Here is a 21207-nt window from a genome sequence, read left to right on the forward strand (position 1 = left end):
GCCATTTTGAAAATGCTGTCCTACAAATGGTATCAATCACGTATAGTAATCTTGAACAGAGCTTCCGCGGATAGGTAATCTCCATCATGGATCTCACTATTTCATTAATGTCATATTTGACAAATGACCACTTAAGGAGCCTGAAGAGGTAATTCTCTTGTGGATGCGAATTTAATATGCACTCCGACATAACAATGCAGTTGATTCCAGCTATTAAGATGAATATTCATATTCAGAGCCAGCATAAACAACAACCTTATGGTCATTGCAACATAATAAATAATTACTACATTCGCATCCAGCAATGCAGAACATCTAAATTTAAAGAGTCCGAGTTTAGTGGGAAATCTTCCATAGTTCCATGACATGGTATCTATTCAATGAAGTCATATCTTTGAATGCAATGTTTGTGCCACAAAAAGTTGGTCCAGTTGATCTTATGCTCTCCTAACTAATCTTGGTTTGTAATCATTTTGAGTTCTGTCAAATCCCATACATACGCATCCCCCCTTGTGCATTTGGAATGGCATAGTATTGTTGTAGTTCGGGATCGATTTGAGGCATTTTCCATGAGATAATTTCAATACTCAAACTGACCATGGAAGAGGAAGCGAGTTGATCAGAATTAATTTTGTGATTATACCATGGTTCATGCTACAACCCAATGTTGTTTTCATTTCCCACTTTGACTTGAAAATGCCATCGATCCATAACTCTTTCCGAGACTGATAAGAACAAATTGCTGATTCCAGAAAGATTTATGAATGGAAACAATTACTGCTTTAATGAGCTGACCACGGCCCGCATAAGATATGAACTTGGTAGTCCATGTTATTATTTGCTCCAGGACTAAATTTATTTTCTTATTTTTTTAGTTAATATACTTAGCCTGCAACAACTAGTATAGTATACCTAGCCAATAAGTAGTTCCTTCTCTCGAAGAAATAGCTAGTCTATTTCTTATCTTTCTTGATTAAAATTTGAGTCATTTAGATAGCTGTTTAGTATGAGCACATATAAAATGCTGTTTTACTGACCGATAAATATAAGAACTCCTATTGTTTCATACATGTTTTTTCCGTATTATTTGAGCAACAAATCATATGCGCTTTTCATTATAAAACTAAGAGTCCAATTGAGAATTCTTTTAATTAGGCTTTCGATCAAACAAGGACAATTTTTGAAGGTCACCTGGTAGCTATCATTGGAACCCCTAAGAATTCAACTAGGAGCCTTCCTCTAGAAAATCCCCCACATTTCTTTCAAACCAGTCCACAGTTGTTTTGCATTTCTGAAGTGAGACTCCTGGGAGCCAAAATGGAATCAAAGTGAATATCAATACGATCAATAACTCAATATCATTATTATTAGACTCAAATTCAAAGATTTCTTGGAAGAAATTGACCTATCATGACCAGTAACCGTGTCACCGTTATTTTCATTTATAGCAAAGATTTTGGAGGAGTTCTAGTGATCTTTAAATTGATTAAAGAAAAAAGAAGTGTTCCTATCTCCCTTATTGAGCCATCTAGTTCTGGAAGTCTGAGCCCAAAACAACTTCTCAATAATCAAGGTTTCATCAAGCTCTTTCAGGTAGAGATTTCTTGTTTTTGAAGTTCAGAGTCAAGCATCATGTCTGGTTGAACCTCTTGTAATTCGTCCTTAAGGATCTACACATTTTTAAAAATATTTCCAGCATTCTAATCATAATATTCCCAAAGAACCCAGAGTTCTTTTTTTTGTTTTGTTTTTTCAACCATTTTATTATAATCTGATTCAAGTAACAGCGGCAAATGCACCAAGTAACCAGTGTTAGGAACTTGTTTGTCATTATCTGATTCAAGTAACAGCTGCAAATGCAGGAACTTATTGCTGCAAGATTTTTTGCTGCAACCAAAAAAATCTTTTTTATTCTTTTTTCTCCATCTCTGTGTACTTTCTACATGCACCAAGTGTATTATGTTTGAGGAAGGAAAAATAAGTAGTTAAATGTGACAATAGTGTAAAGATGTGTCAAATGATAATATTTGAAAATTATATATTGTGTCATAAGAAGATTTGGAAAGTTTTTTAACACTTCTCGCTAAAAGTTTTTTAACACTACTCCGCTAGTACAAATGAATTAGCCACCATGAAACAAATATATATCCAGTTGCATGAATTTCTCACAGGGAGGAAGAACAACACACGAAATTAATTGTCATAGTTACATAGTTTATTACTTTTTAAACTTAAAATTTATAAAGAAAACATGTATTATGTAACTTCTTTAGATTTAACAAAGCCCTGAGCCTATTGGCACTTGGAAAATTGTTTATGGTAGGCTACTACCATTCGAACTAGTAGTACTACGTGAAGGTCCATCACTGTGACCATCCCTTACAAAACCTCTCACTGCCATCACCCCTTGAATATCATAATCCGGTTCAGATTTCAGGGAGCTCACCCCTCAACCGGGGATGCTCGTCACCTCCATATGCACGAAAGTGATTTAGATAGAGAAATAGTGGGCCAATGTACCTGTAGAACCCATGATTGTTCATTGCTATTAACACATCCTCACCAGTGATGGTTGTCCGCTTCTCCTCCTTGCACCTAGTGTTTGCTTGAGTTGTCATAAATCTGATAAATTTGGACACACATTCCTGGATTGATATTACTGCACCAGCAGATATCCCTCGATCATTTGCCACCATTCTGCTCATCTGGCTTAACACATATTCAGCCGGCAACAAGTTTCCTGACAAGATCCAATTTTCATATTAGCTTACATAGTTGTACACAATAGGTAAAAATAACATAAAAGTATATTAACTGTATAAAAGCACATCAAGCTCAAAAATTATAAAATGACAAATAAATAAATGATCTAGCTAGATAAAGAGTGAGATGATAGAAATGATTTGACCTGAATCTCTAGGTTGTTGTCTACTAATCTCCCCGCCATAATCAAAACTATCTCTTTCTTGAAATTTTCTCTTCATCTCTCTGAATTTCAAGGCAACTCTGGACACAAGACTCAGAAAATGGAAAAAATCCCTTATTTCTTTCAAGAGAAATAATTAGCCTTTTATTTATAAACCTGGAAAAGGCTTGACACGTTGATAATAATGTGACACGCACATGTACATGCACACTGACACCACATGTACATGCAAACTGACACGTGAACGGGTGATATGTATATGCACATGATAATGATAATGTGACATTTTAAGAACAAGTGTTATACAGACAAAAAAATATTTAAATTAAATATCTTATATTCTAAATTAATAATTAGTAACTAAATAACAAATACTCTATGGAAAAACATAATTAATTTAGACAATATTTTTAACCATTATAATCAATTTCTTTTTATGTTTTGTCAAATATAATTAACTTTAAATATGTTTATTAGAATCAATGGTACTCTTGGGGTATTCTAGTGGGCCGCACACACATATATGTTAAAATCAACTATATGTATAAGTACACATAATAAATAAAAATAAATTAATATTTTTCTTTGAATATATGATATAAAAACATAAATTTGAATAAAAAAATATTAAATAAACACAGTCACTAGTACATTATTTTGTTAATCATTAATGATGACATGTCAATTTTTAATTTTAAATGTCTAGTGCGCATTCTAGAAATAAAAAATATTACATGTATATGATATACAAAGTAAAATGAACATAAAGAATTTAGTCTAAGTTTTAGCAAGTTTTAATATACTTTGATAAATATTAAATAGTACAAGCCAATAACAATAATAAGAGCTCAATTTTTTCTTTTAAAAAAAAGAGCTCAATTTTTTGGTGAAGTTCGTCATTATTTTCTCCAATATTAACAAAACTAAAAATTTAGAATAAAATATAATGTATACAAATTTGCAGGAATATATGATAAATCAAGGGGAAGATCTTACGTGAACTTGAAATATGCATTTTTTTAATATTATACTTGCATTAATATAAATTGCATCACATTATGCATGATAGAACCTAGAGTAGTTAACCACTCCACATGCAATAAGTACCTTTCTCTAATGTGCTAGTATTGGCATTTAGTACCAAACACAACTAAAACTTTGTTTAACTGTTGTAAAATATCTTTACAATCATTAATGACCCTATGAAAATAAGACTTCCCTCCCTCTGCATTAATCACATCTACCATCCTTTTGCATCACACTCAATATGTAACTGTTCGTCCTCCACATCTTAGTCCATGATATTGCCACACCAAAACCTATAATTTCAACTTTTCTAGATTACACTCTATCCTAAATCACCGTGCTACTAGATCGAATAAAACATCCCAACCGTTCCGAATAATAAAACCCACCCCATCTGTCCAGTCCTCATTTGGCATGCCGCATCAGTATTAATTTTTACCCACCCATCACGTAGCTTGCACCATATTTTACACCATATTCTACTACATGCTTTCTTTTATGCAGATTGCTTAGCCATTTCCTCTAGCCCGGTTCCATTCTGCAACCATACTAGTAGACCTTAGCCGATTACATTCTGCAACCATACTAGCCGACCTTGACTAAATTCCAAAGCTACAAGTATTAAAATAGTTCCAGATCTAGTTATTTCGTCTATTCCTTATGTTCGAGCACACCATACCCACCATGTCATTATGCACCCCACTGCCACTCCAAAACACACTTTTTTAGTAGGGTGCACAATACCATTTGGTAATACCTGGACCGTATGTACTAACCCTAACCTAGCCCACACTTTCGTAAAAAAAAATTCAAATAATACATGTATATCATCCTCCATATATAGCTGGAATCATGAAAATATTGGCCTGTTGTTTACACATTTTTTTCTCAGGGCGTCAGCAGTATAAAGAACTCAACGACATGAACGCTGAAGAAAATTAATAATCTTGTCTGGTAACTTAAGTCCTCATAGCTTCTTCCAGAACAGTTTCTCTGGTCCATAGATTTGAAATCATTATATTTTTATATGAGAATTAATGTACTTTGATTATATTAAAATTACCTTTGACCGAGTAATGATAGAAGTGTATTTCAGGTATATTATGAATCATATGAGAAATATGAATGATCTAGAAATGATTTAAGCCTCCTAATTTTAGAAGTGATATTATTGGCCTCTTGTGTAACCTAGACTATAAAATGCGTAACCACGCTCAAATATTGATTTGATGTGATAGTCTACTTATTGATCAAGAAAACCTGGATTAAATTATGATGAGGATGACACATTACATATCTCTAGTTTAATCTATAATATGTGGTTAAAATGATTATATTACATTATACATTATTCACGAAACATTACTAGAAAAGGGTCAATAGACATCACCATTTTATCATCAGTTGGAAATATAACCGATGTAAGAAATAGCTTTTATATCGGTTATTTTCAAACTGATCCTAAATATATATTTTTAAATCTTATTTTTAAATAAACGTTGTCTTATAGTCTTTTTTTAAAAAATAAAAAGTAACTTTCGCATCAGTTGTGTTTAAACTGATGTTAAAATACTAACTTTCACATCAGTTGTTTTCTTACGGATGTTCATTTCAGTTATTTACATCGGCTATTAAGAAATCATTGTCAATGTTAAATTTTTAAAAATAAAATAAAAAAGACAAGCTGGGAATAATTCCCCTCTTTTGCCCTTAACAAAATTTCAGCCCCTTCCCCCAAATATTTCTCCCCCTTTTTCTATTATCTATTATTCCTCTTCTCTCACCTCACAAACCTTTTCCTCTCTCCACTTTCTACCTCCATCACACCTCCCTCGACATGAACCATGGTTTTAATGAACATCGATCTATCACCAAATATACGAGACCAATATCAAGTTCAATTAGCTCTGAATTTTAAGAGTTGAGAAGATAGTTTGAATTCAAATCCTAGTTCGAATGGGAAGAAAGTACGATTACAACATCAAGTTTGTTTTTGAATGTAGTCTCAATCTGCAGGTAATTAACTCGATTAGCTTTGGGATTAGGTCGATTGACAAGAATACATTTTAGCGGGATTATTAACTTTAGATTGAGAGTTTGAGTTTGTTCATCCAGATAATTTACTTAATATTCAGGATTACTAGAGTTCTAGTCTGAATACGGTCCATTCTTGTGAAAAAGATAGTTTGAATCATAAAAGGTCTGATTAGTGAATATTTGATTAAAACTGAATCGGATCGTCCCTTGTTGTCGAGTGTGGATTTTAGTTTGATGTTGGTAATAAGAAGAATGAGAGAGTCTTTGTTCCCAGCCAGGATTTGTTCTGGTAAGTTTGATTATTCCAAGTGCTTTTGATTGTTTGATTTGATTGTATGAGCTTCAATTGTAGAATTGATGTTGTTTGTTACTCGAATGCAGCACTCCGGATTATATTACTCCCAATGAGGCTCCGATTACCAACACTTTAAATTACAATGAAGTGCTTTTATAATATAAGTTTAATTTAGTTATTTGTGAAGTGACTCGTAATTGTACTGATTATGTATTTATTTTTGTTGCAGGAAGATATGTGTCTGTGAGTGAGGATTCGGGTTGTTCAAGTGTGAGAGATGATGGTAAGAATTGGATTCTGGTGGTTCCGTTGGCTGCATAACCTAGATGAGAGAGGAGAGTAATTATACAGAATGATGACAGTATATTGTTGTTGTGGTATAAAGATCAGGTCCTGGTTATTAGGAGTAAATCACCTGCTGATAGTGCTTATACTCAAGGCCTCCTCAACGCTAAACTCACTCTGGTAACCAAATCCTTTTACCCCCTCCCATACTAGTTTTTTTTTAAATTAAATTTCGGGGTTTCAGATTGTGTTTTTTCCGCTAATGCGTTATAAACTTATAATAAACAGTCACTTTGGGACATACGACAACTTAATCGAGTCATGCCTGTGTTATTTTTGGGTTTTATCTATAAACCCTTAATATATATAACTTTGTGTCTCTATCGATATCAAGGCGGATTTTGGTCTATCATTTATGTAATGTCATCCCTAATCTTGATGCTTAGATTACTAATGTGGCCTTGTTGATAAATTCTTTCTCAATGACTACACACACATGCTACACTGTTTGGGGCATATCTTGAGTTCCAGAAGCCCAAATTAGATGATTCAACAGCCCACGTGAAGATAACGAGATTCTCTATCATTCTAAGGTGTTCCAGAGAGCAATATCTATCTGGAGCGGGCCCGAATTTCTGAAAAAAGTGAACTACGAATTTTACTGGGAAAAACATAATCAGTTGGGGAAACTTATTTATATTTTCCTTAAAATATTAAAATAGATTAATTAGATACATATAGATACATCAGATATTATTATTTGGGATTAAGTTACTAGAGAATAAAAAGGAGGTTACGCTCAAGAGGGAAAAAGCTTAAAGAAGAGGAGATTGCTGCATCTACAGTTTTCATCTTTTCTCCTTACTTTTCCATTATGTTTATGTGTATTGGTTTCTTTTGAAATTATGAACTAATTTTCTCTCTAGGCCTTTAATAAATTCTCTTGTTAAAATATAAGTTGTATTCTTTTTTCCCAGTTTTTGTGGTGATTTTAGTTGTTTATATTGATTTGTATTTAATGCTTCTCAAAGATTGATCACGATTGAGATTGATTTTGTAATTTAGGTGAACTTGGAAGAGAAACCCTAAGTTAAGACCCAATTAATATATCTTAGGATTAATATTTATATTAATTTATGGTTAGGATAGTAATATACCTATATACCCTAAGAAGTTCAATTAAGATGAAACTTAATGTTATTTATGGTTTTAAATCTTACATAGGAATATGGGGGTTATTGCATAAATTAGAGTCACTTGAGATTCAGAAGGTCCTTGTGAATACATGATTTTCTTGGACTAATAATTATACCACGAGAATAGATGCTAAAGGAGAAACTTATTAAAGAACATTAGATGAAATTAAAGGCCTAGTTTTCATTCTCTTGGAATTTCTTATTCGCTTTTGTGTTAGTTTAATTATTTAGTGATAATTTAGTAAACTTCACTTAATTTTTATTTGACTTGAATTGAAAGAAAAGTAGTAATTGGTATTTAACATCTTATTAATAGTCTTTGTAGGAACGAATTTATATACTACTTGTTGGGATACGTGCTCTTGCGTTAAGGTTGTAAAACCGACAATAAGTACGATAGTTGAGTTTCGTGATGTAACTTTGTTGGAGGAAGTGTTCCATATGAAGACTGGTATATCTTTGGGTAATTCCGAGGATGATCCCACTCAAACATCGAGTTCTATTCCTGATCATATGAAAAAAATGGCAAATATGGGGGCAGATCCTGGTACTAACTCTACTCCTAATGAAGTAGAGGAAATTAGAAGGAGGAAGTATGGAAAGGTAGTCAAGAACTTTGGAAGTAATTTTGTAACTTACAGTGTCGAGGATGAACCTTTAACTTTATATCAAGCCATGGATTATTCGGAGTCAAGGCATTAGAAAGGCGTTGTGAAGAGTGAAATTGACTCAACTGTTTCTAACGGAATATGGGAGTTAGTTGATCTCCCTCTTGGGTGTTCTACTATTGGATGTAAATGGATCTTTAAGAGGAAGCTACACTCTTATGGCTCAATAAATAAGTACAAGGCTAGGCTATTTTCTAAGGGATTTAGGAAAATAGAAGGCATTGACTATTTTGATACATACTCTCCTGTTGCCCGAATGATAACAATCAGAATGCTTCTTGTATTGGCTTTTGTACATGGTCTTATCATCCATCAAATGGATGTAAAGACAACTTTTCTTCATGGTGACCTTGAAGAAGAGATTTACAACTTCAAGCTCTACCAACAACAATTCAAAAATGGTAGTGAGAGTTGGTACCTGTGATATTGATGAGGATGAATCTCCTTGCTCCAAAGCCATTAGTGCATAATTTCTAAGTTCCTCATCTTCATCATTATCAGAATCATCCCAACTTTTTCCTTCTACAATATAAGCTTTGCTTTGTTGTTTCTTCAGAAGAGCTTCATACTTTGCTTCTAGTTCAAGATAAGCTTTGTCTTTCTTTGCTGTCTTGGATTTCCTACATTCTGTAGCAAAATGGCCTAGATCATCACAATTGAAGCACCTTATCTTTGATATAGATACATCAGATATTATTATTAGGGATTAAGTTCCTAGAGAATAAAAAGGAGGCTACGCTCAAGAGGGGAAAAGCTTAAAGAAGAGGAGATTGCCGCATCTACAGTTTTCATCTTTTCTCCTTACTTTTCCATTATGTTTATGTGTATTGGTTTCTTTTGAGATTATGAACTAATTTTCTCTCTAGGCCTTTAATAAATTCTCTTGTTAGTATATAAGTTGTATTCTTTTCTCCCTGTTTTTATGGTGATTTTAGTTGTTTATATTGATTTGTATTTAATGCTTCTCAAAGATTGATCACCATTGAGATTGATTTTGTAATTTACGTGAACTTGGAAGAGAAACCCTAAGTTAAGACCCAATTAATATATCTTAGGATTAATATTTATATTAATTTATGGTTAGGATAGTAATATACCTAAATAACCTAAGAAGTCCAATTAAGACGAAACTTAATGTTATTTATGGTTTTAAATCTTACATATAAATATGGGGGTTATTGCATAAATTAGAGTCACTTGAGATTCAAAAGGTCCTTATGAATACATGATTATCTTGGACTAATAATTATACCACGAGAATAGATGCTAAAGGAGAAACCTATTGAAGAATATTAGATGAAATTAAAGGCCTAGTTTTCATTCTCTTGGAATTTCTTATTCCCTTTTGTGTTAGTTTAATTATTTAGTGATAATTTAGTAAACTTCACTTAATTTTTATTTGACTTGAATTAAAAGAAAAGTAGTAATTGGTATTTAACATCTTATTAATAGTCTTCATAGGAACGAATTTATATACTACTTGTTGCGATACGTGCTCTTGTGTTAAGGTTGTAAAACCGATAAAAAGTACGACGGTTGAGTTTCGTGATGTAACTTTCTTGGAGGAAGTGTTCCATATGAAGACTGGTATACCTTTGGGTAATTCTGAGGATGATCCCACTCACACGTCGAGTTCTATTCCTGATCATGTGAAAAAAATGGCAAATATGGGGGCGGATCCTGGTTGTAACTCTACTACTTATGAAGTAGAGGAAACTAGAAGGATGAAGCGTGGAAAGGTAGTCAAGAACTTTGGAAGTAATTTTGTAACTTACAGTATCGAGGATGAGCCTTTAACAAGTCTATAAGGGGTCTTGTATCTGATAGATCTGTACATAAAAGAGACACGACCATAACATCTCAAATCCGTAGATTTGCACCATAACCTTTTGACTTGTCGTCGTCTATGGAGTGTGGTTACACCAAATGGATAGAGATTCAAGGTCAAACATTCCATCTAAATCTAGTAGCCATCGAAGTAGGGGACTTAGTAGGGTTCAAATCCAGAAGGGTACCGACTCTGAAAATCAAGTCATGGTAAAATCTGATATACATTTCTGTATGGATTTGTAGGGGATTGTTAGAAAATGGAAAGTTTGAGACATGTTTAAGACCCATTTTTGATGTAATTTCCTAAAACTAATTGTTGGAGGTTGTTCCTTGTAATGAGTACTTAAACTTTCATGTTTGGATCTAAGTCATTTTCTTAGTGTAATCCATATAGAAATTGAGGTGAAGTTAGTAGCTTGAAATGAGTTTGTGGGTTTTATCCCACCTTGATTAAGTAAAGAGGGGTGTAGTGCTTTATATAGTACAATGTGCAAGAGTAGTATACCAACTACTAAGGTATGTGAGTGTGCATGGTGTTATTGTATGGCTCGCGCGCACACACTCGAATGTCTCGGTGTCACGCATACGCGGGGCGACCTGGTCGATGAATTTTACTGCTTGTTTAATTAAAATATTTACTGATTTATTATATTATTTTAATATGAATATTGAATCTATATAATAAGAAAATCAGTATTTGCTGATCAGGAATTACTAATTCTAATTGCTGGAATAAACACTAATCAATATTTGCTTAAGCTGACAGATCCTGATGCATGGGTGCATCAGGATCTGCTGAGACTGTGAAATCCTAACTCTTGGCTGGATCATGATTTACTGAGGCTGGATCAAGATTTGCTGAGAATGTAATATCTTCAGTTACGTTTTGGTTTTGTATTATATATAGAACTAAAAGATTGGGAAAAGATATACTTCGATCACATACGCGTGAAACCCTAGCTGCTATCTCTCTCTCTCTCTCCTCCATAACATACAGATTAACATAGAGGTTTGTGGGCAAACTGAGGTTTGTTCGCTGTTGAGCTTTGCGTAACTCTGTACGAATTGCTCTGTGATGTTGTATCCTGGAAGCGATATTGCAACCCAACACAGCATAAGTGGGGCCAATAATCTCTTCAAGAACAGTCTAGACTTCTCGAAAGTTAGGCGCCTCTGCTGTTCATAGTTCTTTCAGATTTATTAAAACTTCTCTTAGAGCTAAGTATTTTATCCACTCTTTGTAAATTCAGTTACTGATTTTTCTTGTTATTTGCCATCGGGTTTTATTTCGTTATTTTGTTTAATTTGCATGTTCTTATTAATTTGTAATATATAACTGTCCCATTATTACGCGTAAGCTAATTTTATCCAATAGTCTCAACTACAGGTCTACTATGTTACAATCAAAGTTATTTCTCTAGTTTCATGAACACAAAAAGTTTTTTTTTTCAGAGTCTCATTCCCAGCTCATATTTATAGATGTCGATATGCACGCACATAACATGTAGAGATGCTGATGTGTATTTTTTTATGCATCTTATATTGTAAATGTATTTTATTGAAAGATTGCAACAATAAGAAACATCTTATATTGTAGATGTATTTTATTGGAAGATTGCAAGGTATAATAGGAACCCATAACAATGAGAAATGACAATTTTATTACTTTATAATGCATTTCATTGCAATCCATCATTTCAAAATGCATTCATTTGCAATTCGTCAAATTTAGCGGTTTTTTCGTAGTGAACTGAGCAAGAAGAAACTCTCTATATATAAACCAATGAATCGAATAGTCAGCCAAATTCATTGTTCAGAGCAGTAATGATGTGCATAGGTTATGTTTTTTTGCTAATTAATTTGTATTTGATCTAAATAAATGAACAACATTTTCTCTTCGGATGCATATATGATAGAATCCTCAAGAAAATTAGGAACTAAATGATATTATAACATGTGATAATGAAATATCTACGAAACTACAGTAGCAAGTCATTGGATTTGGAGGCTCAGAAGTGGTTTGTAGGTGATCACTGACCAGGCAGCACGTATAGTAATTTGTTGAGCCATTTTGAAAATGCTGTCCTACAAATGATATCAATCACGTATAGTAATCTTGAACAGAGCTTCCGCGGATAGGCAATCTCCATCATGGATCTTACTATTTCATCAATGTCATATTTGACAAATGACCACTTAAGGAGCTGGAAGAGGTAATTCTCTTGTGGATGCGAATTTAATATGCACTCCGACATAACAATGCAGTTGATTCCAGCTATTAAGATGAATATTCATGTTTAGAGCCAGCATAAATAACAACCTTATGGGCATTACAACATAATAAATAATTACTACATTCCCATCCGGCAATGCAGAACATCTAAATTTAAAGAGTCCGAGTTTAGTGGGAAGTCTTCCATAGTTCCATGACATGGTATCTATTCAATGAAGACATATCTTTGAAGCAATGTTTGTGCCACAAAAAGTTGGTCCAGTTGATCTTATGCTCTCCTTACTAATCTTGGTTTGTAATCATTTTGAGTTCAGTCAAATCCCATACATACGCATCCCCCCTTGTGCATTTGGAATGGCATAGTATTGTTGTAGTTCGGGATCCATTTGAGGCATTTTCCATGAGATAATTTCAATACTCAAACTGACCATGGAAGAGGAAGCGAGTTGATCAGAAATAATTTTGTGATTATACCATGGTTCATGCTACAACCCAATGTTGTTTTCATTTCCCAGTTTGACTTGAAAATCCCATCGATCCATAACTCTTTCCGAGACTGATAAGAACAAAATGCTGATTCCTGAAAGATTTATGAATGGAAATAATTATTGCTTCAATGTGCGGACCTCGGCCCGCATAAGATATGAACTTGGTAGTCCATGTTATTATTTGCTCCAGGACTGAATTTATTTTCTTATTTTTTAGTTAATATACTTAGCCTGCAACAACTAGTATAGTATACCTAGCCAATAAGTAGTTCCTTCTCTCGAAGAAATAGCTAGTCTGTTTCTTATCTTTCTTCATTATAATTTGAGTGATTTAGATAGCTGTTTATTATGAGCACATATAAAATGCTGTTTTACTGACCGATAAATATAAGAACTCCTATTGTTTCATACCTGTTTTCTCCGTATTATTTCAGCAACAAATCATAAGCGCTTTTCATTATAAAACTAACAGTCAGTTGAGAATTCTTTTAATTAGGCTTTCGATCAAACGGGCACGATTTTTGAAGGTCACCTGGTAGCTATCATTGGAACCCCTAAGAATTCAACTAGGAGCCTTCCTCTAGAAAATCCCCCACATTTCTTTCAAACCTGTCCACAGTTGTTTTGCATTTCTGAAGTGAGACTCCTGGGATCCAAAATGGAATCAAAGTGAATATCAATACGATCAATAACTCAATATCATTATTATTAGACTCCATTTCAAAGATTTCTTGGAAGAAATTGACCTATCATGACCAGTAACCGTGTCACCATTATTTTATTTATAGCAAAGATTTTGGAGGAGTTCTAGTGATCTTTAAATTGATTAAAGAAAAAAGAAGTGTTCATATCTCCCTCATTGAGCCATCTAGTTCTGGAAGTCTGAGCCCAAAACAACTTCTCAATAATCAAGGTTTCATCAAGCACTTTGCAGGTAGAGATTTCTTGTTTTTGAAGTTGAGAGTCAAGCATCATATCTGGTTGAACCTCTTGTAATTCGTCCTTAAGGATCTACACATTTTTAAAAACATTTCCAGCATTCTAATCATAATATTCCCAAAGAACCCAGAGTTTTTTTTTTGTTTTGTTTTTCAACCATTTTATTATAATCTGATTCAAGTAACAGCGGCAAATGCACCAAGTAACCAGTGTTAGGAACTTGTTTGTCATTATCTGATTCAAGTAACAGCTGCAAATGCAGGAACTTATTGCTGCAAGATTTTTTGCTGCAACCAAAAAAATCTTTTTTATTCTTTTTTCTCCATCTCTGTGTACTTTCTACATGCACCAAGTGTATTATGTTTGAGGAAGGAAAAATAAGTAGTTAAATGTGACAATAGTGTAAAGATGTGTCAAATGATAATATTTGAAAATTATATATTGTGTCATAAGAAGATTTGGAAAGTTTTTTAACACTCCTCGCTAAAAGTTTTTTAACACTCCTCGCTAGTACAAATGAATTAGCCACCAAGAAACAAATATATAACCAGTTGCATGAATTTCTCACAGGGAGGAAGAACAACACAGGAAATTAATTGTCATAGTTACATAGCTTATTATTTTTTAAACTTAAAATTTATAAAGAAAACATGTATTATGTAACTTCTTTAGATTTAACAAAGCCCTGAGCCTATTGGCACTTGGAAAATTGTTTATGGTAGGCTATTACCATTCGAACCAGCAGCACTACCTGAAGGTCCATCACTGTGACCATCCCTTACAAAACCTCTCACTGCCATCACCCCTTGAATATCATAATCCGGTTCAGATTTCAGGGAGCTCACCCCTCAACGGGGGATGCTCGTCACCTCCATATGCACGAAAGTGATTTAGATAGAGAAATAGTGGGCCAATGTACCTGTAGAACCCATGATTGTTCATTGCTATTAACACATCCTCACCAGTGATGGTTGTTCGCTTCTCCTCCTTGCACCTAGTGTTTGCTTGAGTTGTCATAAATCTGATAAATTTGGACACACATTCCTGGATTGATATTACTGCACCAGCAGATATCCCTCGATCATTTGCCACCATTCTGCTCATCTGGCTTAACACATATTCAGCCGGCAACAAGTTTCCTGACAAGATCCAATTTTCATATTAGCTTACATAGTTGTACACAATAGGTAAAAATAACATAAAAGTATATTAACTGTATAAAAGCACATCAAGCTCAAAAATTGTAAAATGATAAATAAATAAATGATCTAGCTAGATAAAGAGTGAGATGATAGAAATGATTGACCTAAGTTGTTGTCTACTAATCTCCCCACCATAATCAAAACTATCTCTTTCTTGAAATTTTCTCTTCATCTCTCTGAATTTCAAGGCAACTCTGGACACAAGACTCAGAAAATGGAAAAAACCCCTTATTTCTTTCAAGAGAAATAATTAGCCTTTTATTTATAAACCTGAAAAAGGCTTGACACATTGATAATAATGTGACACGCACATGTACATGCACACTGACACCACATGTACATGCAAACTGACACGTGAGTGTGATATGTATATGCACATGATAATGATAAGGTGAAATTTTAAGAACAAGTGTTAAAGAGACAAAAAAATATTTAAATTAAATATCTTATATTCTAAATTAATAAATGGTAACTAAATAACAAATACTCTATCGAAAAACATAATTAATTTACACAATATTTTTAACCATTATAATCAATTTTTTTTTATGTTTTGTCAAATATAATTAACTTTAAATATGTTTATTAGAACCAATGGTACTCTTGGGGTATTCTAGTGGGCGGCACACACACATATATGTTAAAATCAACTATTTGTATAAGTACACATAATAAATAAAAATGAATTAATATTTTTCTTTGAATATATGATATAAAAACATAAATTTGAATAACAAAAATATTAAATAAACACAGTCACTAGTACTTTATTTTGTTAATCATTAATGATGACATGTCAATTTTTCATTTTAAATGTCTAGTGCGCATTCTAGAAATAAAAAATATTATATGTATATGATATACAAAGTAAAATGAATATAAAGAATTTAGTCTAAGTTTTAGCAAGTTTTAACATACTTTGATAAATATTAAATAGTACAAGCCAATAACAATAATAAGAGCTCAATTTTTTTCTTTTAAAAAAAAGAGGTCAATTTTTTGGAGAAGTTCGTCATTATTTTCTCCAATATTAACAAAACTAAAAATTTAGAATAAAATATAATGTATACAAATTTGCAGGAATATATGATAAACGAAGGGGAAGATCTTAAGTGAAGTTGAAATATGCATTTTTTTAATATTATACTTGCATTAATATAAACTGCATCACATTATGCATATAGAACCTAGAGTAGTTAACCACTCCACATGCAATAAGTACCTTTCTCTAATGTGCTAGTATTGGCATTTAGTACCAAACACAACTAAAACTTTGTTTAAGTGTTGTAAAATATCTTTACAATCATTAATGTCCCTATCAAAATAAGACTTCCCTCCGTCTACATTAATCACATCCACCATCCTTTTGCATTACACTCGATTTGTAACTATTCGTCCTCGATATCTTAGTCCATGATATTGTCACACCAAAACCTATTATTTCAACTTTTCTAGATTACACTTTATCCTAAATCACCGTGCTACGAGATCGAATAAAGCATCCCAACCGTTCCGAATAATAAAACCCACCCCATCTATCCAGTCCTCATTTGGCATGCCGCATCAGTAGTAATTTTTACCCACCCATCACGTAGCTTGCACCATATTTTATACCACATTCTACTACATGCTTTCTTTTATGCAGATTGCTTAGCCATTTCCTCTAGCCCGGTTCCATTCTGCAACCATACTAGTAGACCTTAGCCGATTACATTCTGCAACCATACTAGCCGACCTTGACTGAATTCCAAAGCTACAAGTATTAATACAGTTCCAGATCTAGTTATTTCGTCTATTCCTTATGTTCGAGCACACCATACCCACCATGCCATTTTGCACCCCACTGCCACTTCCAAAACACTCTTTTTTAATAGGGTGCACAATATCATTTGGTAATACCTGGACCGTATGTACTAACCCTAACCTAGCCCACACTTTCGTAAAAAAAAATTCAAATAATACATGTATATCATCCTCCATATATAGCTGGAATCATGAAAACATTGGACTGTTGTTTACACATTTTTTTTCTCAGGGCGTCAGCAGTATAAAGAACTCGACGACATGAACGCTGAAGAAAATTAATAATCTTGTCTGGTAACTTAAGTCTTCATAGCTTCTTCCAGAACAGTTTCTCTGGTCCATAGATTTGAAATCATTATATTTTTATACGAGAATTAATATACTTTGATCATATTAAAATTACCTTTGACCGAGTAATGATAAAAGTGTATTTCGGATATATTATGAATCGTATGAGAAATATGAATGATCTAGAAATGATTTAAGCCTCCTAATTTTAGAAGTGATATTATTGGCCTCTTGTGTAACCTAGACTATAAAATGCGTAATCACGCTCAAATATCGACACTACAAGAAAAATGCAATCAGACAACGGTTGAAAGACAACAGTTGAAAATGAAGAAGACATATAAAGTAATTGAAGATGTTGAACCAGAGCTTGTTGTTCAAATTGGTCCGAATTATCCTTCTGCAATGAAACGTTTGTGGACATGGGCAAAGGAAGCCTTGAGTGGTGGCCGAACAATTTATTTTGAGCTAAGCAAAGAAGCATTTGGCTTTACAAAGAAGCAAATCATGTTCTTATCTGATATACATGCAGTGTGCTCTGGAGGTGAAATGGCCGGCTCTGTCATTTGCCTTTTTATTCAGTAAGCTTTTCATTCAAAGTTTTTTTTTCGGAGTATATAGCCTTGGAATAAATATGACAATCTTTACTAAGGACTGCTTAATTTAATTTGTAGATTCTTGAATGAATATGTGAAGAAGCATAAGATGGTCAACATGATTAGCTTTGTAGATCCGGGCACAATCGGTGCCATTGGATGTGGCAGTGCAGTGCAGAGGTCGCATGAATTGTGTACAAGATTTAAGAATTCTAGGAAAGGGCAGCATTTTCTCCTGCCGTACAATGATGTGTAAGTATTTTTACTATCCCAAGCTATTAAGCTGTTAAGCCTTGCCAGTTTTTTATTAATTTTTTTCAAGAATTTAACTTTTATTTTTAAGGAATGGGTTCAATTGTATAGTTAAACTCGATAATATTTGTTGTTGAAATTTATATTAATTGCATTGGTTCAGTATAAACGTAATCAAATGCCTTGACAGTTTTGAAGTTAATATAAAAGTAATCAAATGGCTTACAGTATTTAATTGATTTTGTTACTAGATGTTAGGTTTGTTTCTAAGACGGGGGAAATTGTATAGTTCAACCTGATAATATTTGAAGTTCAAATTTGATGATAATTGTATAGGTTCAGTTTTAAAGTTGATTTATTTACTGGAATTTAAATTTTATCAGTATGAGCCTTCAATTTTTGATGTTATACCTGATCATGTTTATTACAGTAAATTACACTCTACTAGTATCACATTTTGGATTATTTTTCATAAATAGTGAGTTTAAATAATTTTTAGGTTGATTTTAATTCAATAGAAATGTAATTTTTTTTATGATATTTAAGTTGTTTGAGTGACAAAAAAGCATCAAATTTAGGCTTTACTAACAAGCACCTCTGTTTATTTTTCATAGCAACCACTGGACCCTGACAGTTGTCAATCCAGACGCAGAGGTAGTCTACTATATGGACCCTCATAAATGCCGAATTGCAAATGGAGAATGGGTGGATGTTGTCGACAAGTAAGAGTTCACGTTATAAAATTTGATTATTAAGTCTTGACTTATAAATCTTGTCCGACCATATTTTGTAGTGGTTATTTTGTGTTTTGATATATCTCGTTTTGGTTGCAGTGCCATTAAAATGTACAAGGAGGATTTGAAAAAGGTTCCGAAGAAGAAAGTATTGTGGGAGAACATGGCGGTATTTATTTATTTTTGTGATCATATATTAATTATGTTATTAAAGAGACTGGATATTTTAAATGATTTTTTGTTTGATATTTTAGGGAGTTCCAGTGCAGACCGGGAGCAAGGATTGTGGCCTGTTTCTGATGCGATACATGATGGAAATCATTCATGATAAGGAGCTGGACTTTGCTAATAAGGTGACAATTGACTATCTGTGGGCCTTTTCATCCACTTTGTATTTACTCTTATAAGGGCAGAACATGTTACTTATACAAAATTTTGGATGATATTTCAGTGGCTGCGTAGATCAAACCTGGTTTACACTGAGGATGACATCAACGAGATCAGGGTTGAGTTTGCAAAATATTTTATGAAACATTGTGCAAGCTAGGTCCTCGCCTTTCTTTTCTTTTGAACTTATCGTAAACTGGATGTTTTATGTATGTAGTTGGTGATAAGTAGACTCGTTTGAACTTATCGTATGTTGACAAGTAGACTCGTTTGAACTTATCGTATGTTGACAAGTAGACTCGTTTGAACTTATCGTAAAGTGGATGTTTTATGTATGTAGTTGGTGATAAGTAGACTTGCGATAATGTATTTTGTGTTCGGTGGATTGCTGGTAGTTTGGTAGGTAGATGTGGTTATTTTGGATTGTTGAACGGATGGATTATGGTATGGTATGGATTATGGTATGGTAGTGAATTGGTTTTGTTTTGGCGGGGGCCTAGATTATGGTATGATTTTGTTTTGGATTATGGTATGGATTATGGTATTTTTATTTTGGCAGGGGACTATTTTTTGTGGTTTTTTATGCAGCTAGTTTTAATTAAATATGAAATTGATATGCAAAATGCATATACCTAATAAGATAATGGTTTTTTAAACTGTTGTCTATTACTTAGTAAACTGTTGTGTTACAAATGTTTCTTCAATGGTTCCCGAAAAGTAATCCGTTATCTCTTTTGCATTATAACACCACCCTAAAACTATTGTCTAAAAGATACTTATATTACTACCTCTGAAAATAACTGTTGTTGTTCTATTATATAAATAATAGATGGATAAAATAACTGTTGTTTGGAAAAGATATTTAAAATTGGAAAGAAAATTTAGAACTTTCTCTTGACGTAAATAAACCGTTGTTTATTACTAAGAAAACTGTCATGTTAAAAATGTTCCAACAATAGTTTTTCTAAAACAACCGTTGTGTCATCCAGATTGTAACCAGTGTTAAACACTGTTGTTGAATCTCCCTTATTACAACTGTATTAACAACCGTTGTCCAACCTTCGATCACACGAGTGTTGGATAGACAACGGAAAAACTACCTTTCAGACAACGAAAAAAAACAGTTGTATGATTGCAAATGTTGTAGTGTGATTTGATGTGATAGTCTACTTATTGATCAAGAAAACCTGGATTAAATTATGATGAGGATGATACATTACATGCCTCTAGTTTAATCTATAATATGTGGTTAAAATGATTATATTACATTATACATTATTCACGAAACATTACTAGAAAAGGGTCAATAGACATCACCCTTTTATCATCAGTTGGAAATATATCCGATGTAAGAAATAGCTTTTATATCGGTTATTTTCAATCTGATCCTAAATATATATTTTTACATCTTATTTTTAAATAAACGTTGTCTTATAGTCTTTTTTTAAAAATAAAAAGTAACTTTCACATCAGTTGTGTTTAAACTGATGTTAAAATACTAACTTTCACATCAGTTGTTTTCTTACGGATGTTCATTTCAGTTATTTACATCGGCTATTAAGAAATCATTGTCAATGTTAAAATTTTAAAAATAAAATAAAAAAGACAAGCTGGGAATAATTCCCCTCTTTTGCCCTTGACAAAATTTCAGCCCCTTCCCCCAAATATTTCTCCCCCTTTTCTATAATCTATTATTCCTCTTCTCTCACCCCACAGACCTTTTCCTCTCTCCACCTTTCTACCTCCATCACACCTCCCTCGACATGAACCATAGTTTGAATGAACATCGATCTATCACCAAATATACGAGACCAATATCAAGTTCAATTAGCTCTGGATTTTAAGAGTTGAGAAGATAGTTTGAATTCAAATCCTAGTTCGAATGGGAAGAAAGTACGATTACAACATCAAGTTTGTTTTTGAAGGTAGTCTCAATCTGCAGGTAATTAACTCGATTAGATTTGGGATTAGGTCGATTGACAAGAATACATTTTAGCGGGATTATTAACTTTAGATTGAGAG

The 21207-nt window shown here is 33.1% G+C and overlaps 3 protein-coding genes across 3 annotated transcripts; 1 reads left to right on the top strand and 2 right to left on the bottom strand.

The window, feature by feature from the left end:
• Positions 1-2426: 2426 nt before the first annotated feature.
• Positions 2427-14723, bottom strand: LOC141696207 (transcriptional activator hap3-like). Its single transcript, XM_074500382.1, has 2 exons — positions 14654-14723; positions 2427-2740 (listed from the first exon to the last, which is right to left on the bottom strand). Exons 1-2 carry the CDS (start codon positions 14721-14723, stop codon positions 2427-2429), a joined length of 384 nt encoding a protein of 127 aa, XP_074356483.1.
• Positions 14724-14748: 25 nt separating this feature from the next.
• On the bottom strand, positions 14749-16487 carry LOC141696208 (transcriptional activator hap3-like). The gene is made up of 2 exons (XM_074500383.1): positions 16382-16487; positions 14749-15062 (listed from the first exon to the last, which is right to left on the bottom strand). The coding sequence occupies exons 1-2, from the start codon at positions 16485-16487 to the stop codon at positions 14749-14751; spliced, it is 420 nt and encodes a 139-aa protein (XP_074356484.1).
• Positions 16488-17468: 981 nt separating this feature from the next.
• LOC141696209 (uncharacterized) lies at positions 17469-19345 on the top strand. Its single transcript, XM_074500384.1, has 6 exons — positions 17469-17797; positions 17891-18064; positions 18679-18786; positions 18898-18967; positions 19053-19151; positions 19250-19345. Exons 1-6 carry the CDS (start codon positions 17469-17471, stop codon positions 19343-19345), a joined length of 876 nt encoding a protein of 291 aa, XP_074356485.1.
• The last annotated feature ends 1862 nt before the right edge of the window (positions 19346-21207 follow it).

The sequence above is a fragment of the Apium graveolens genome, chromosome 11 (genome assembly GCF_009905375.1).
Source record: "Apium graveolens cultivar Ventura chromosome 11, ASM990537v1, whole genome shotgun sequence".
Classification (NCBI taxonomy): domain Eukaryota; kingdom Viridiplantae; phylum Streptophyta; class Magnoliopsida; order Apiales; family Apiaceae; genus Apium; species Apium graveolens.

Bases quoted from the DNA above. Each gene is read 5' to 3' on its own strand.
- LOC141696208 (XM_074500383.1), bottom strand. From the start codon at position 16,487: ATGGTGGATGTGATTAATGTAGACGGAGGGAAGTCTTATTTTGATAGG. The intron at 15,063-16,381 runs GTACTAAATGCC...GGATCTTGTCAG, and splicing joins CAAAGTTTTAGTTGTGTTTG to GAAACTTGTTGCCGGCTGAA.
- LOC141696209 (XM_074500384.1), top strand. From the start codon at position 17,469: ATGCGTAATCACGCTCAAATATCGACACTACAAGAAAAATGCAATCAG. The intron at 17,798-17,890 runs GTAAGCTTTTCA...TTTAATTTGTAG, and splicing joins GTCATTTGCCTTTTTATTCA to ATTCTTGAATGAATATGTGA. The intron at 19,152-19,249 runs GTGACAATTGAC...ATGATATTTCAG, and splicing joins AGCTGGACTTTGCTAATAAG to TGGCTGCGTAGATCAAACCT.
- LOC141696207 (XM_074500382.1), bottom strand. From the start codon at position 14,723: ATGGCAGTGAGAGGTTTTGTAAGGGATGGTCACAGTGATGGACCTTCA. The intron at 2,741-14,653 runs GTAATAGCCTAC...GGATCTTGTCAG, and splicing joins TAGTGCTGCTGGTTCGAATG to GAAACTTGTTGCCGGCTGAA.